The sequence below is a fragment of the Pagrus pagrus genome (genome assembly GCF_965226575.1).
Source record: "Pagrus pagrus genome assembly, chromosome: 24".
NCBI lineage: Eukaryota > Metazoa > Chordata > Actinopteri > Spariformes > Sparidae > Pagrus > Pagrus pagrus.
The window spans coordinates 18,491,086-18,509,775 of record NC_140206.1 but is presented as its reverse complement, the minus strand read 5'-3'; the positions used below and the strand labels follow the sequence as shown (position 1 = coordinate 18,509,775).

Sequence of the window (18,690 nt, the reverse complement as noted above, 5' to 3'; positions counted from 1 at the left end):
GCAGCAGAGGGCCTATAAGGAAGTGGAAAGGTAATTGTATTGTATTGCATTGGCTTTGCACTGTGTAAAAAATAACTGCGCAAGAAAATGGTCAAAAAGGATCAAGTTATCACATTCTGTTTAATTTAAGTTTTACACTGTGTCCCAACTTTTTTGGAACCTGGGTTGTATATGTATCTCTGTATATATATACATATTTCTACGTTTTTAACTCATGTCCTTTATTTCAACATGTTGGTTTATTATCAAAAAGGCACAATGAGGAATGGAAATTGCAGCACCCCAGAGCCCTGTACCACGGAGCAAGTTCAACAGGATATGTTTTCAATATCTGGCCTCACTACGCCTGTCAATTGCAATCATGTAAAGCAGTCACACGAAGGTGGTTATCTATCCATGAGCGTGTTCGCATAAAAGGAGAGGTGTGTTTGCAGGCTGGTTTCCATGAGTGAGTACAATTTGAGGTGAATAAAAGGGACTGTTGGGCCTTGGCTGAGGTGTGCGCTCTACTGAGTGCCATTCTTTTTTTCATGTTTCAACAATTACACTTTGGAAACTGAAGCCAGTTTATTTCATGAGTTACTGCTCTCAACAAGGCCAGTTTTTTTTTGTTTTTTTATTTGATATGTTTGCATAGGCTACAGTCTATTTATTAATTCATTTGTTTATAGGCCGACATATTAGCAAAATCATTTTTCTATGTGTTATGGCTGTAATTGATTTTATGTGAATTTTGCACAATTTGTAGCAGTGTTTGTTTAAGAAAACTGGGAATTCATGAAGTCCCATTTCATACTCGTCTCTCATTACACTCATAATTATAATAATAGCAAAGTCTATAAGCAAATGATGACACAAGGTTTGAGGAAAGCATGTTAGAGATAGGCCTGGGTATTTCTAACTGAAGGTTTGAAGCTCAAAAAATGGTTTTCAGGACAGCTCTCCACCAAAGCAGTACAAGTACAAGCACACTATCTTATCCTGCGTGTGTGTGTGTGTGTGTGTGTGTGTGTGTGTGTGTGTGTGCCCGTGTGTGTTTATTACATACGATAGGAAGTCCTCCCATGTATCCAGATAAGGATCATAGTACATGGTTCCCTCTGGTTGCCCCAGTGGTGAAGAACAGCTTTTATGGAGTGCAGACCCAGAGTAGCCCACATCTGTTTCAGCATCCCCTGGCTCAGCCACCTGACCCAGACTGGGGCTGGTTGTGGAAGTCTGGATTGGTTTATTTAAAGTTGAGTGAACTTCACTTGACTCTTGTCGATTATATTGACCATAAACTCCATAACCTGTTTCACTGCTCAAAAACACAGAGTCAGATCCCAGGAGGTGGGAGGAGTTTCGCCTCAGACAGCGAGGAGGGCGCACCAAGGGGCGGGATGTCATGTTTTCCGTAATGAATGTCTGTGTAAAGTGACTCCAATCTTTTAGTCCTCCAGATCTGTTCTCTACTTCTTCATCACTCTCTTCCTCGCCATCTGACTCAGAACAGGAACACAGGGACACATCTAGTTCCTCCTCTTTCACTCCTCTGCCCATCTGGACTACACTGGCAAGTAACATGGAGGATCCAAGTAAATGAGGTTCAATGGATTTTAATTTAGGAGAATGTCGATATCGCACAGCCAGCCCACGATGAACAAAGGGGACAGTGCCAGAGGCACCACGAGCATTCTGAGGTTTATACTGAAATCCCCTTCTTCCTCTTTTGGTGGCTACATTTAGTCTCTCAACTCCTCTTCCAAATTCTCCAGTTGTTTCACTTGTGTTTGTTAATCCTAGCTCTATAATGGACTGTCGCTTCTGTCCACTGGCCACCAGTAAGCCAACACTGGGGCGCCTGCGCGCATCAGTACAAACTGGAGGTAAACCAATGGAGGAGCGTCTGGACTGTACTAATGCTACAGAGGGCAGACCAACACTCGAGCGCCTCCTTGCTTTACTGGTCTGAACAGAAGGACCAGGCTGACGCACTGCAGCAGGATGCTTCTGCCGCTTCTGACGACGGAGGAAATGGCGTTGGAAGAAAAGATCCATCACGTCTTGCTTGAAGTGCAGTGCAGTATGGAAGGTATCAAAAATTATATGTGGCATCTGATAAGAGATGCTTGGGAAAAGAACACATAGTAGTGACTTTTTCTGTCTTCTTTGACACCAAGCTAAAGGTCAAAGGTCAGATGGATCCATGATAATTGGGTTGCCTCCACCAAAAGCTAGTAGAAGATGAAAGTTTAGCTTCTGCTGGTCGCCTTCTCTCCAGTCTTCCTTTAGAAATGCTGAAAGGGCAAACAGGCTTTTTTGTTAATTAAATCTATGTTGTTTGCTAGATGATGACATCAACAGTTGTTTCCACAAGCCTTACTGACAGAATACGTAGTTGCTTCCAACAATAAATACTAACTAACTCCAAAAAGTCCTCAAAACAAAGTAAAAAATGTAATTCAAACAAATTCAAAGGTTCAGTTGTTCCCATGTTTGACCATCTGTTAAATTCTATCCATGGATCCCTGATGCAGTGCTGCTTTGTTCTTTAAGTCATCAAAACTGGGATCAACCAGTAGCCCCTTCACTGGTTCTCTCAACGTTCACTGTATGGTTGATTCATTCACTCATTCTTTTTAAATAGTTTTTAGAACAACTGATGTAGTGTTTTGACTGCATGAGTGCTGCATTGTAATATGAACAGAAATTTGAGCACAATCTTAAAAGTAAAACCCATGTTTACAGCATCCTGTCATCCCACCGTCGGAGATGACAGGGTGCTGTTGGTCTCCATTCCTATGGCACAGTATGACCAGCATTCAGAATGCAGCCCTGCACCACACATGTGCAGCTAGGTATGTGATTTACAGTTTCATCAATTTCATCAGTGCATTTCCAGACATGAGCTGGCCTCCCAACATGCTGAAATTAGGGTGAATTAAGGGGGCAAGAAAAATAAATCTTATTTCAATGTGTTTACACACTAAAACTATAAAGTATAACACTCAACAGATCATCATTACTTTGGACATCTGTCTCTTCTGGTATTTTTAATCTTGCTTTTCATCTCTCTTTTCCAATACTTATCAGACAACAGTAACTAGAGACTGTCTTGTGTTGGGATCACACCAGCCACAACCCATGACTGCCAAGTAGTGATTACTTAATTATTGATTATGATTACTTAATTAAGACCACACGTTTGAACTCAGCTTTCATTTTGATTTTACCTAGACACCTGTAGTTTCATGACAGCATCTAGTGATGCTATCACTAGATGCAAAACATTGAACATGGAACATTGCAAATGATTATATTGTTTATATTTATGTTTTACACAACGTGTTATACACAACGCACTAGTTCTTGATTTAGCTCTTTGGCCTCTTAGATTCCGCGACTAAAGGGCAAAAAGGCCCATAAGTGTACTGAGTTCAGCCAGAGTCGAGCTCTGATTTCTCTTCATTTCCCCAGGGCCTTATGGGATTATTTTTCCTATAGTGCACTGCAGAGAAGTATGATGTGTCGCACAGAGCACTGGGGTATTTGGTGAACCAAATTTTGCTGAGTCTCACAGTATCAATTTTTGCTGTGATTAGCAGAAGCGTGAGCTTAAGGTAAATTGAGAGAGGACTCTTTCCGTCCACATGAAAACTAATCTGAACTCAATAGCTTAGTCGTAGAGCAAAGCCACAGATGTAACTATATTTTTCTAGCATGGAAATGGAGTAAATTTGTGCAATGCCTTTGTATAGACTAAAACTTCTGAGAATGATGGCAGACACATTTGTGCCTTTGGCCTGCGAACCACATTGACAGTGCTAACCTTGAGGGGTTTTTTTGAGGGAACAGACACAGACACTCTAAAGAAAGGAAGCTACCATATTAGAACAGTTGCACATCCTCCAAGAAACAAATCCACTGTGCCTCTTTCTGGCCAAAATGGGCAGATTAATCCTGTTGAATGGATACTGTGAACAAATCTACCTCATTACTATAATCGCAAAATAAACTAAACTAAACATTAGAACCTTGACTGAACTAACTGTGAAATGATTCACTCCTTTTATCATAATCGCTCTGTCCACTAACTTTCAGCATGACATTAAATAGCTGCTGTGCTTTCTGCTGCAGAGACAGTTTAGCGCAGTCCACAGCAAACATGACTGTAAGAAAATGCTTGTGAGAAAAATGACAGGAATAGGCCCCAAACGGCTGCTGATTACGGTACTGATCAACCAGACTTTAAAAGCAACGAAGTCACAGAATGTGTGACATTTAAATGTTTATTTTTATACACAGTTTTCAAATGGATATTTGCATCATTCATATTTCAACTAATATTTGGTCGTTGTAATGTGAAGAATAAATAACTTGCCATTTACTGGAAAGCTATAAACAAAAAAGAGCTTTGTGGTTATAATGAGGGGGAAATGAACAGAAGATCAGTTTCTTAACTGTATCTAGTTTTACCAGTGAGCAAGAAACAGAATGACGAGGACAGGGGCACAACGTACTGTTGCAGACCACACCACCACAAACTAACCTAAGTCAGTATAACAGATATGACTATGGCTAAGAGAATGGGACAGGAAACATGACATGTGGTGCGATCAGTGCTGTTCTGACATTTAGAGTGTTTTAGAGCCGATCAGATGTGCACAAGACATTTGATGTGCAGATAAAAATGTAGCTGAGAACTGAAACCACCATAAAGTCTAACAGGAAGTCCCATCACAGAGAACCATCAGCACACTCGAACCTCTGCTGTTCACATAATCCCACCACCAACATTAAACAGATAAGTACTCTATGTCCTAATGCTCAAAGGTCAGGAGTCATCACCGTGATGACTGGCTTTAATGTAGCCAAACAGTGAAGCAAAGGACAGCCATACTCTGGGGTGATATGCAATTTATCCATTCTTGTTGTTGTTGTTTATTTATTTATTACATTCAGGATAGTTTACCACTGAAAAAAATTTATATAGTAGCAAGTCGTAGCAAATCGCCTCTATATTAAACATTACGAAGCACATTTTATGAATTATTCTGCATGACCATTTTCTATAAATACTTGGCCAACAGAGCTTTTTCTTCAAGGATAACTACCGTTTTTTACAACCTGGACCTTATTTCTAGCATAAAATACGATCATTTACTCACCCAGATAACTTTGGTGTCATCTGGCGTCGTTCGGACGAAATTAGATCCAGTGCAGCGCTGCGTATATCCATATATATATGGTTGATATATATATATACATATATATATGGTTCGGTTACTTAAGTTGTAAATGTAAAACCAAACTGAACAAAATTGTGTCGAGGGCAAGTAAAATAGTGGGACGACAGCAAAAGTCACTAACAGAAATTTACACAGAAAGGACAAAGAGGAAGGCCAGAAAAATCTCAGCAGACAGCTCCCACCCTCTTACCAACCAATTTGCGCTCATCAAGTCCGGGAGACGCTATAGAGTCCCACTGGCCAAGGGAGCATTTAGAAAATCATTTATCCCAAATGCTGTCCACCTTCTCAATGTATCCTAAATGGCACTAGCAATGAACTGCTCTCAATTTCAATTTCTTTTCTTTTTTTAATTGTTTCCTTATCTACTGTGTTTTTAATGAAATGTGTATCTCTTTCACGGTGAGCCGAAGACAATTTTCCACGATGGTGGACAATAAAGTTTTATTGTATTGTATTGTATAATGCGAGTGATTCGGGCACCGAAGCGCAGCCTCTATGAGCATTATCTGCCACGAAACTAGTTCATTTCACCAATATTTTGTTACGATATGCTAGTGCTATTCCCCTCTGAGTCCGGGCTCGTCTGTTGTCAACATCCGGGGTCTGTAGGTTGACCTACTACCTCTGACCTGGAAGATGCCGTCTCTGAGCTGCGTGCGCACCAGCGACAGCCGGCTTGTTTACCTGTAGCTGCTACTGCTAGTTTGACCCCGGATGTTGATAACAGACGAGCCCGGACTCAGAGGGGAATAGCACTAGCGTATCATGACAAAATATTGGTGAATTGAACTAGTTTCGTGGCAGATAATGCGTTATATAGAGGCTGTGTGTCGCTGCCCCGTCACTTGCATTATATGGATATATCGGCGCTACACTGGATCTAATTTCGTCCAAACAACTTCAAATGACACCAAAGTTATCTGGGTGAGTAAATGATCATATATTTTGCTAGAAATAAGGTCCAGGTTGTAAAACACGGTAGTTATCCTTTAATAACGTCCTAATGTTTATTGATAGTAAGTAATGGTTGTTGCACAAGAATTACAATCTTAATATGCTATGTTTAGTTATGAAGTGGAAGTTCCATAAGAATAGTCATTCTCACTTCATAACTATGGCCTATTTTTTATGTAACAAAACACATAACTACAAGTGCTAAATGCACAATATGTAACTTCTGCCTCTAGGGGTCTTTCAAGGAAAACAAACGAAAGATACTTGCAGAGTGTTGTGTGTGCAGGGTTGGGCAAAGTTGGCGCATAGCCATTGAGAGTCAGAGTGAGGTGTAGAGCCAGAGCTTCTGGAATAAAACCCGGAGCCATTTACAGACAGGAGGATTACATTTTGTCACCAATAACTGGATTTGTCCTCACTCCCGTTTATGAACCTCACTGCATTAGCAATCCACAGAGGTAGCCTCCAAAGTTGAGCTGGAGGGGAGACGTACTTTACTAAGAGAGGGAACTAGTGAGTCTGGTGAATGTGGAGATTAGAGAGAGTTCAATTCAAACCTGAATTCAAACACATAGTCACACACATCCTAGGTGTGCCGTTACTTGCTAACGTTAGCTTATGGCTAATGTACAGTAAAGTAATCTGGCTGTGTCGGGCAAATAGACACTGTGAATAAAAATAAACACAAATGACCCCTGCTTTGCTAGTCTTGAACACACCATTAAACAACCACTTTTGCTGATTACAATCTATCTGATATGTCTAAGGCACAAATGATCATGAACAAGGTAATGTTTTAAAGTTTAATATTTCATGTGTCCACTCATGTGTCCACTAGTTAAGCACATACACGGAGTCATTGAACACCTAAAGTATTGATAATACGCCTTGTTTATGGCAAATTAAGGATAAATCATACGCAAAAATCCCCTAGAACTTTGTTGTCCTAGACCCTACGTCAGAGATAGGGAAACTCATGTCATAGGTTAGTTATGAATTGTATAAGGTTAATTGACAGGTGTCTAAAGCGGGAGAAAAGACCCCATTTGTGGAAAAACAAGACAAAAAATGTATAAATGGAACTGCATTTTGTTATGTTCTCCAGTACCATACTCTGCAAACTGTGGGGCTCATTATTTGCTAATTAAAAGAATTAAGGACAAGAAGACTTTTTTTTTAAAATTATTATTAAAAGTTATTCCACAACATCACCTTAAGTTTAGTCTTGTTGCTGGCTTCCCCAGCTGGGAAGTAGCCACAGCGACCTAATGAAATGTAATGTTACTGTGAGTAAACTTGTGGATTTCTCTGGGTTTTAACATTGTTGGAAACTTTTGGGATAATGTAAGTACACAATTGAACAAACATGTATAACAAAGGTGTAGTGGTTTTTTGGCCATTTTAATGCAGAATTCCTTCGTATCACATCTTTACAAGTGTCCGAATAACTCTACATTAAGTCTTTTTAACTCTGAATATGATCCACATTCTAAAGTGAGGTCTTTCTCATGACTCATTTTCTAGTAACTTGACACCTGTTCACCCACACTGGTTCGACTTGTGTTGTGTAATGAGCAAGTACCAAGAACCTTGTATACACTAGCATGCACGTACGACCAGACTGGCAAAGAACAGAGAAGCTCAGATGACAACACACACAAAGAGAGTGTGACTTCATTCTCTCCTCAGGACGCCATTACTCAGCTACAACTTTACATAGCAAATAGTTGCAAATGCTATTCATTATCAAGATCTCATTTAACCTTTAATCCTGGGGTGGGTAGTATTTTCATGGTTTCGCTGAGCAAAAATTATACAATAACCTTTTTGCATTTTGTAATTGACAAATGCTGGTTGTACTGATTTGCAGTCACTAGAGATGTACGATATGGAATTTTTTTTTGCCATTACGGCTAAGCGATATTAAACTGCCACAACCGATTATTTTACATTTGCACACCTGAAGGTAGAAATGCTAAGATGTAGTGAGCACACTGTAAAATGGATTGTAGAACATTTATTGCCTGCTGCTCTGGTTCTTGTTCTTGTGTTTATTGGCAGACTGCAAACTAACTGAAAAGGTGCACACCACCACCTACTGTATTGAAGTGTGTAGATGTCAGTCTTGTTAAGTCCATGAAATCAATATGGTTTTGTATTATCAACATTTATCGACAACATTTTTTAATACAAATTTCCTAATGTATATTGCACATCTCTGGCAGTTACATCTTTCAAACATCTCGCTGGAATTCCTCTCTGAGTGACTGACTTTTAGTAAGACTGTAATGTCCCTTGGTTTCATTTACTCTTCATGACATGACTGGACTTTAAAATAAGTTACCAAATCCACCAAATACGCATGAGCAGGCTGAATCAGATAATACAGACTATCCAAACATGCTGAAGGCTACTTGCTAGGTATACACCGATCAGGCATAACATAATGACCACCTGCCTAATATTGTGACGGTTCCCCTTGTGCAGCCAAAACAGCTCTGACCTGTCAAGACATGGACTTAAGACCTCTGAGGGTGTCCAGTGGTGTCTGGCACCAGGGCGTTTTATAGTGGATCCTCTGGGTCCTGTATGTTGGATGGTTTCCCAGCAGAACATCGCATTGTGATGAGATGATCAATGTTATTCATGTCACCTGTCAGTGGTTTTAATGTTGTGGCTGATCGGTGTATTTGTTAATGGCAAATATCGGCTTCTTGCAGTTACCTCATATCGGCCAAGTGTCATTGCGGAAACATAAAGTTGTGTGTGTGTGAAGGTATTGCAGTTTGTCCAGCAGAGAGCATTGACAGGTTGATTTTACTGTATTATTATTAGATTTTTATGAACTTTCTAATATCGATTTCCCGTTTTAAACTGTAAATAATAAATGCTTAGCAGAGATTTACTCTTACTACAATTTAAAACTGCTTTACTCTGATCCTTCCCTCTCTATCCTTCATCTCATCTTTGCCTCTAAACAACATGGTGTGTGTGTGTGTGTGTGTGTGTGTGTGTGTGTGTGTGTGTGTGTGTGTGTGTGTGTGTGTGTGTGTGTGTGTGTGTGTGTGTTGCCGTTATGTAATAGCTGCCTTCTACAATGATAATCCCTAACCATAACAGGGGAGAGTAAAGGAGGGATGAGATGAGAGTACTCAGTAATAAAACATTACCCACCTGAGTGTGTATTTGCATGTCAACACAGCTTAACGCTCTTTGTCTGGCTGAACTGAGACTGAAAAACACTGACATATTTTAATCTGCATATAGAGGCAAGAGAACATCTTTCTGTCTCTCGATCCAGAAATAGAGTTTCTATTGAAGAGAACAGGGCTCCTTTTAAAGATGGAGCAGTAGCTGCTTAAAACATGTCATACAGCCAAGGCTGAGGAAAGACTGACATCGGACAGTAATAGTAGTCATTAATAATAATTTTATTCTTCTGTTCTATTTTTCCAATTTTGTTGACCCTCAGTCCTTGAGGCCTGACTAATAAGTTGCTGATAACACTGGTAATACCTGGTTCACCAGCTCTTTACAAGAAAAGGCACACACTATCAGTCTTGGGCAAGTTACTTGTATTAAAAAATGTATTACATTTTACTGGTTAATGTCATTTGAGAGTACTATGTTTCTTTACACGTTTCAATGCAGAGTTATGTGTTACATTACACCAAAATAACTGCAAAAGGAAGACTGGGCATTATACGATGGAATAGTGTCAAATTGTTTCGCTACCATAGCCTCAGATAAACCTGATCTCTACTGATTATAAAAAACCTTTTACTACTATTCAAAACTTATCATCATCATTTTCTTCTGTTCTGTCTTCAGCGGCATTTAGAAAAACAACTGAAAAAACTTCACTCTGTGTAACCAGAGCTGATTGGCCTTCGATACTGAGCACTTGCGATGCTCCAGTTTATTACTTGTAAAGAAAATGTATAATCATCGCAGTCTTGATTTTTTTTTTTTCATTTTTCTGAGATGAATAATAGGTCTTCTGAAAATGTGACCAAATCTGCTGGGTCAAAATTACACATACAGCAACTTGAACAATCAATTTTGCTGGTTATAGAAAGCTTTGTCAATTTTTGTAGCATGACCTCTTAACTTCTTCTGAGTCCATTTTAATAGGGCTTGTTTGATGCACCCACTAGACTCAGCCACAGACACTACTGCTGCTGTGTGGCTGTTTTGCTGCCAGTGGATCTTGTACTCTAAAGAAAGTAAATGGAATAATAGAGAAGGAGAACTAACTCTTCAGGAAAACTCAGACATAACAAAAATAAACAAAGTCCTGACTTGAACCCCATCGCGAACATTTGGACTATGCTCAATAAACAAGTCCATGCCAGGAAGCAGACAAATTTAGTTGAACTTCAACGATTCTGTCAAGCGGAGGTGTTAAAAATTCAGCCAGAGGCCTGCCAGATGCTTGTGGATGGCTTTCAAAAGAACCTCAGAAGACCTATAATAAATTCATTAGTGAACTAAACTTAAACAATCTTTGTGGAAAAAGTAGTATATGTTCCACTCATTCCATCACTAAAGAGTTGTAGAAATCATTGGAACTCAAGACTGCCATGATATACATGTTGCAAGGATGCACAGTTTTTTTTCAGCACCTGTGACATAAATGAGGCGTGATACACAGCTGGAATATTCAAACTACAGTGGGAGCGGGACTGTTGCCTCATACTCAAAGGTTCTATTAGTTATTTAAGATGATCTATTGTGCAAACATACTCCCTGTCCATCATTGATTGGGAAGCACCACATACGGCTCTGTTCTAATCTCATTCCTTAATAATATTTCACCTTGATATTACTTATGTCATATTATACCATGTCGTGAATTAAATTAAAAGTAAATATACAAGTTGTCATGAACACTGATCTGCTCATCTGACAAGAGATTATAAAATACAGCAGTAGACTACAACAAAACAATGGACAGATGACGCAGTTGTGCCACATGTTATAATCAATTCATAGCACAGGAGCACAGACATCTAATTTTGTGAAATGCCTGTTGCTTCAACTCTCTCCTCGTGTATCTTCCCTGCCCCGTCCACTCACATCTCCGTCGGCCTGCCTAGCTCAGAGCCTTGCCTATCCCCTCCCTAGCTAACAGCTCAGCTCTCTCTGCCTGCCCCTGCTCCACCATGAACCCTGGATCAGCGCTCCATTTCATCATCCTACCATATTTCCTAATTAAACTACGCTGAACTGCCTGGTTCCCAAATTGACTATACCAGCACTCAAATTTTAATCATGCTTGTTATTTATATTTCAAAATTCACACGTACAAGCGGACACAATGTCAGGTTGGTGAAGGGAGGCTGTCATCAAAAGCAGTAGGCTTCCTCCAAACAAGTCCTCCAAATTAAACAACAAAATATGTTGTTTGACCTGACATCTACTGATCTGATGCCCCAATCAGCAGGTCAGTATCATCTGTCTGTGCCTTCCAAAGCTCTTTCAGATCTGCTGAAAAACAAATCTGTTTTATGATTTGACAACAACATGGTTAAAGTTGCGTTAGGTTTAGGAAGCAAACTTAAATTCCTTGGATATGTTTTGGGAAAGATCAAGGGTCAGGCTTAGTGTGAGTGGTCTTAGGTACAAAAAGTGCATGGCATTTGTTGAATAAGTAACCACCTCAGGTGAACTGCCTGGGTGCACTTCATGGAGAAAATAAAGAGGTTTTGTGTGTGCAAGTGTGTGAGACTATCCAGGGCTCTGTGCTGCTGGGTTAAATATTTACATGAAAAACTGGGCGCTATGCAAATACTGCTATAAATAGTGTTCTAAAGCAATGTGATTTTCCTCTACTAGGGTCAGACCAAGCCTCCCAGCTAAGTGCAGCAATGCAATGACAGCTAGCTCTCATCTCTGTACAGCTCTACAAAGGGTGAATATGACAGGGTGATATATATGTCATACTGTGATCAGTGATGTGAAGTCGAGTCATTGTGAAGCGGACTCAAGTCAACTCGAGGTACTGTTTTAAGATAATAAGAGATAAGATAATCCTGTCATTAGTCCTACAATGGGGAAATTTGCAATATTACAGTAGCAGAGGGGATAGCAAAAACAGGGAGCATCAATTAAAAACTAGTAATAAATAAGTAATACAAATATACAAAATATAAGTTAAAAAAAAAGCAGTAGAAAGAATATAATCAATATTAATAAGAAACAAGAAACTCCAAAAATATTTACGCTATTGCACATTAACTAGAGTATTTCCAATATTTCACCCTGAGATGCAGAAACTGCACATTGGTATAATGAGATTGCACAGTTTGTATTTGATTTAGTGTGTGTATGCGGTCTACTGGGAGTAGTGCTGGTTGTACAGTCTAACAGGCGCAGGAAGGAAGGACCTGCAATATCGCTCCTTCACACACTTATGGTGAAGCAGCCAGTCGCTGAAGCTGAAGCGAAAGCAAAAGCAAAGTTTTTATGACTTGTAACTTGACAGAGAATAAATGACTTGAAACACAACTTGGCACAACCAACCACTCAAAGTGTTTATAACACTCGTCACCTTCACCCATTCGCACACACATTCATACACTGATGAATGCAAGTCGCTGCTTTCTAACCAAAGTGCCCCAAAAAGAATTTTCATCCCAACCATGTTGGGTCTGGTCCTGATGTTTGGAAAAAGAGGCAGGGAAAGGAAAATAAAGTATTGGCATCACTGCATGAAGTCAGCCAAGACGTCTTAGATGCAATCAAATAGTCACCACTTCACCACCTCCTTTCCTAACCACTTTTTATTAACCCTGATGGAAAACTTCATGAAAAATGGAAAAATGTGAAGGAGATTTCATGAGGACTTAGTAAAGGACAACTGCTGTGGTGAGAGCACTGGTCGTGGGTCAAAACCATAGCCTCATAGCGTCCAGATGCTGTCTCTCCCTTCTCGTCTCATTGCATTTGTCAAGCATTAGTTCAGTGTTGTTGACTGTGTTACTGTTGTGGCATAGCCTACAGTTTTGCTGTCTGCTGTAGAAAAGTATTTGATATTATGTTAGTATGATTGTAAAATAAAACGTTCATGCTAAACGCCTCTGCACTAAAAACTAGCACCATCTTTATACTTCTATTATGTCTGTACAGGAAAGATGGTGGTCTTAGGTAAATACTGAGAAAGTCAACAGTGAGGTGAAGCGTGTGATTGGATGTGTTTGTTTTAAAAATACTTCACCAAGACCGTGATCTTTTCCTAACCTTGCAGAATTTGGATGCAAAGTCACACCACTGCTTTCAAACACCAGGGACCAGATACATAAAAGTCTGTATAGATTCACGACTACAATTGTGTGTTCACACAAGGCAGAAACACATATGTTGATTCTTTTTGTGTGGTTTACAAAGCTGTATGTACACCTGATTCTGTTCAATAAATCTCAGTCATTGTGGAAACAGGCGCACATGCACAAGCTTCATTTTCACTCTTATTATCCATAAATGGATGTAGAAACACTCTTTAAATCCTTTTTATATATCGATATCAAAGATGTCATATTGACTTCTAAGCTGTGCTGATTAATGCACTACATCAACTCATGCTTTGAGTAATATGCAAGAAAATGTTCCACTGTAAAAGATGCCTGTAGTCTTAACTTTTTGGAACAGCTAAAAAGGTAGAAGATCACAATGATGCTGTTAAAAAAAACACACTAAAAAATGTAGTTGGCAGCAGATCCTCACCCACCACGGGCTAACTGGTTGGCTCCTACTAATGCCTGCTGGCTAAGAGTGGTAAGTGCATTGACTCAAGTATTGTACTCAAGTACAGTTTTGAAGTACTTGTAGGCTACTTGACTATTTTCATTTTATGCTACTATGTGACCTCTGTGAGATGTCTCCTGCTTGGCACTAGTAAATGTCATCATTCTAAACCGTTGTTTAGGCTGATTGCCAGGTTGTAGCTTCAACATGATGAGGTCCTTCTAACATTCAATCATGTGGTTAATTATAATTAACTAATTTTGCATGGGTCGCATGTGCATGTGAACACACACTCGAGCATGTGTCTTAGATGTGCAAAGAAATTAAACAAATAGCACCACACCCATGGCAATATTGCAGCAGAAAATTCCCCTGTGGCTCAAAAAGCATTTTCCACATCGAGGACCATTATAAAATGTTAATTTAAAAATTCACAGGGTCAAATTAAAAAATACCATTAACAGGAAAGTACTGGCTCCAATGTCAACTAGAATGGCACTGAGTAGACCGCCTCCGGCAAGGCACAATCGTCCCTTTAATTCAATCACGCCTAATCCAGTATCAAATAAAACATCTGCTAGATTCAGATTCCTATTTGGATCCGCATCAAATTGTGTTGAAAAAAGCCTTATCTTGCAATGTTAAAGAAAGTGGGAAAAAGCTCCTGGATCTGTCCTGTTATCCGGATCCAAACCAAAGCTTAATGGGGTCTAATCTGGGCCGAGACCTATCCTCCATCCAAGTTTTGTGGAAATCTGTTCAGTAGTGTACTTACTGTAATCCTGCTAAACAACCAACCAAGGGTGAAAACAAAAGCTCCTTGGCAGCGGTAATAAAAAGAATGATAAATTCACCACTCATAAATAATCTAATATTCCGTTTATAAATGTGCCTAAAAGCTGTGTAGACTGCAAAATAATAACACAGTCAGTGAAATAGGTAAACAACCTCAACAATGTTTTACTCTCAGGTTACATCTCTCACCTTGTATTTCATGTCCAACTCATCATTTCACCCGCAGCTATCGCTAGAATGTGTGAGGCATGCACATTCTCCCCACACCATCTCCCTTCATAAATATCAGTTTATGTCTCAGCAAAGGCCTACTCATGGTTTATATGCATACACATTGTTTATACATTTGGCTCCAGTTCTTTGTACGCCCACCATTCATTCCGACCACCTCCCTATGACTCATGTGCAGCACAAAGTGAAGTGTTGAAAAGTATCTTGTAGAAGCCAGAGTAGCAGGGTGGTTTTCAGTTAGAACAGGCCTCAGAAAACCTTCACCCCACTAAAACACCTCCCGTCTCAGTGTGCAAAACTCAGTCGTTAACAATCGGCGTTCAAACATCGACAGTGAGCTGGGAGTAAATTTGGGGATTTGGAGCACTAAAGGAAGTGAGGTTTTAACTTTTAACTTTCTATTATGTTTTAATGCAGCAGAAGAGAGTACAGGACTTACAGGAGTACGCACTTCCTATTTTCCTTAGCAGCTTTCACAGTGACTGCCTCACTGACTTTTGTCTAACTTTTCACAGCCTCTCTCGCTCTCTCTATCTCCCCCTCTCCCCCTCTCCAATGAGATATGTTTTCAGTGAAAACAGTAACCATCTCATTATCACACACTCTCTCTGTAGTCATGTTTTTACACTAAACAGCAGCTTAAATACCAGCCCACACACACAAAACATATTTCCACAAACACACATATACAGGCACCAAAGTAATCTTGCTCAGCATAATTGCCCAGACCATTACAGGCACGTAGACACTGAAAAGCACAGCATAAGGGTATACTTTTAAAGAATTGCATAACTTTACTGAACATTAGCTCAGTGTTGTTGGTATCATTTAGTAACTGTTAAAAGATCCTCTCTAAGAGTGATGGACATGGAAACAGTTTGCCAATATAGCTTCATAAACTATGTGAACAGCTGCTGCAAGAATTTGTTTTTTCTGGGACCTGCCCAAAAAACAAATCGTAAAATACTACAAACGACACCTTTTACATTTCACCAAACTTTTTTCATTTAAAGTTCATAAAAATAAACAGTACAATAAACCTCAAAGCTTTACAAGAACTACTTGAAGTGCAAAGAAGACCAAGGAGTCACAGACTTTCCTCCACAGTCAGCTGACCTTAACCCCATCAAACATTTATTGGGGCACTTGAAGTCTGGTAAAGCCAGTTTTGTTGAACACTGTCAACTCATGCTGGAATAACACGAGTCATCAGGTTTGGCATAAACCTGACGAGTCCATAATGCCATTAAAGCAAAAGGGGAACATACCAAATACCAATACCAAGATACTAAACGCACTTAGATTCAATTACCTTCTCAGCTGACTTAATGTGAAAGGACACTTGTGTTTCAAATATTTTACCTGTTGTTGATAGTTTCTCTGCATACGTGCACATTGTTAAAGTTGGTTTTGAAAGTAATTCTATCCTGTTTGCTGGTTTGTCGTGTTAAGCACTGTCAGTAAAATAAGAATAAGAATAATGACACCGTACGACAAAAATGTATAGTTTGTTGGAGTTTTAAATACTGCTTGAGGTGAGGCCTATGTTACTGTTGCATATTTAGAAGTTCCTAATGAACTACAGGATTGTACCTGCCAACAATTTAACACACTTTAAAACAAAACACAAATCAAATACTAAAGAAAAGTGCTCAAACTCCTCCTACAATGGAGTCACCATGGATAAAACCCAAAACCTACAGTTGTTGGAAACACAAGCAATCATGACACAGCCATGAGCCTGCTGATTCTTTATGATCCACAATTTTGCCTCATTTGTGATGAGAGTTGCCACATGTCAGCTGCTTATGTTGCCCTTTGCCTTGGCTGACTGAAAACTAGGAAGAACACAGCACTGCATCAGCCCACAAACAACCCCACTGACAGCACTGTCTATTACTGAGTTCACTTTCGTGGAGTTGTAGACTGGATTGTTTATTTTATTTTTCATGATCCATTACAACAACCCGAAAGACAAATGGTTTCTACCACTGTGTGAAATGAATTCTTGCTAAATTAAACATTTTTAGAGTGTTAAAAAAGCTCATGCAGCATACTTTATAATCAAATACACAAAAAACAAAGAATAAATTAGGAGCCAACCTGAAAAACGAGGAGAAAACTATCCATCCATGCTTCTTTCTCATATATGTAACTGCCAAGCTCACACTAAACCCCTGTGTACAGTGACCGCTAATGGGGAGCAGAGGAAGAGAGAGAAAGAGAGAGAGACAGAGAGGGTGTGGCTCAGAGAGAGAGAGAGAGCCTGAGAAAGGACTAAAATATCTTAGTGTACTTCCTGACAAGCTCAACGCACAACTGTCGGAATAATATTCTCTCACACACACGCACACACACCTACAGACACACACACACACACGCACACTGAGAGAACATAAAGAGGAAACAGAAAAGGCCTAGGTAAGATCGGGTGACTGTCACTTAAATGTGCGTTACATCCCCTTTCTACACTGTATGTATATTTCAGTGATACATTACATAAACCAGATGTGTGAATTCAGTATTTAATATATCATTCTTTTCAAATTCATATTTCCAATATACCAACCAATTTGGTATCGCTTTATATTTGTGTTTTGTTTTTTTTTAAATTCTTTTTCTATGTTGTTAATCTTCAAATAATGACTAAAAATACAAATAAGTAATTTTTATTTCCACACACTTTAATGAATAATGAACTTCTACACAAATGTGCATGTTTTTCATGGGTCACCGGGTTTATATTGGGATTCAGGAGTGAGTAAAACACCAATAACATAGGAAACATAGGGTGCAATGATTTACTGTCTTCAAACTGAAATCACAATTTGCAAGAGTGAGAGAGCTGCAGTTTTATAACTCTCACTGTTAGCTATGTTTGAACGAGCAAAACAAGCTGACACCGCTACATTTGGGTTGCTTTCCCATCAGGGACCTGGGTACGGATCTGGGCACACTTCACCCCAGGTAAGGTTTGCATCAGGTGTGAAAACAACTGTACCAAAACACGGAAGCGGACTGCTATGATTGCTATGCTGTGTGTTAATGACAAAAGTATTTGCTTTTTCTTTGTGCATGTTTGTGGCTTGCAAACCAACTAGTGTACGTACGCAAGTGAACTTGGATACAGAAAAACATTACTAATGAGAAAACTGGCCGGCGGGGAAGAAGGGAGGGGGTACAGCAATGTGAGAACACCCATCATCTTCAGGTGCAGCCAGCAAATTAAAATTATACCCAAATAAAAAGCTTAGGTCTTGTGCTACCCAGTCAATGGGCTCCTCTGACTTTGTACTCTTTACACTCAAAGATGGAAAGAAACGCCACAGCACAATATTTTGAAAAGTAGCGTTGTTTTGTAGTCGAGATAGCTGGTTGTCTCACTTTATGTTCACACTAGCTAGCAGAGAAAAGACCAGCCGAATTAGCCACAAGTGACAACACTGACAGTTGCGTGTTAAATGTGTCTATCTAAGCTGGAAGCACAACTGTTGCTGTTGTTACGGTTGGCATGACAACTGCGACCCTGTTGCCGTGGGAATGATGTCTCCTATCCACATGATGACTATTGACCCACAGGCAAGGTTATACACACACACACATATTCACACACAAATACACACATAAATATAATCTGGATCCTGCGTCCAGTCAGCGGCACGGCAGGAAATAGCACCGCTGGAAAAACCCCAACACTGTTCCAAACAAGTGAATTTTCATAAATGTGTTA

General features: G+C 39.6%; 1 protein-coding gene across 4 annotated transcripts in view; it reads right to left on the bottom strand.

The window, feature by feature from the left end:
* The window catches only part of LOC311253284 (diacylglycerol kinase zeta-like), a 102,746-nt gene that overhangs the window by 67,012 nt on the left and 17,044 nt on the right, over window positions 1–18,690 (bottom strand). For 2 of the 4 annotated variants that reach the window (XM_084347132.1, XM_084347133.1), the window contains exons 1-2: window positions 17,064–17,152; window positions 1,049–2,279 (exon numbers count right to left, since the gene is read on the bottom strand). The exons of the other annotated variants lie outside the window; for them this stretch is intronic. In XM_084347132.1, the coding sequence (XP_084203258.1) occupies window positions 1,049–2,097 (1,049 nt within the window). In that variant the 5' untranslated portion in view covers window positions 2,098–2,279; window positions 17,064–17,152. Of the gene's footprint in view, window positions 1–1,048; window positions 2,280–17,063; window positions 17,153–18,690 lie in introns of those variants that run through there. 4 annotated transcript variants of the gene reach the window in all.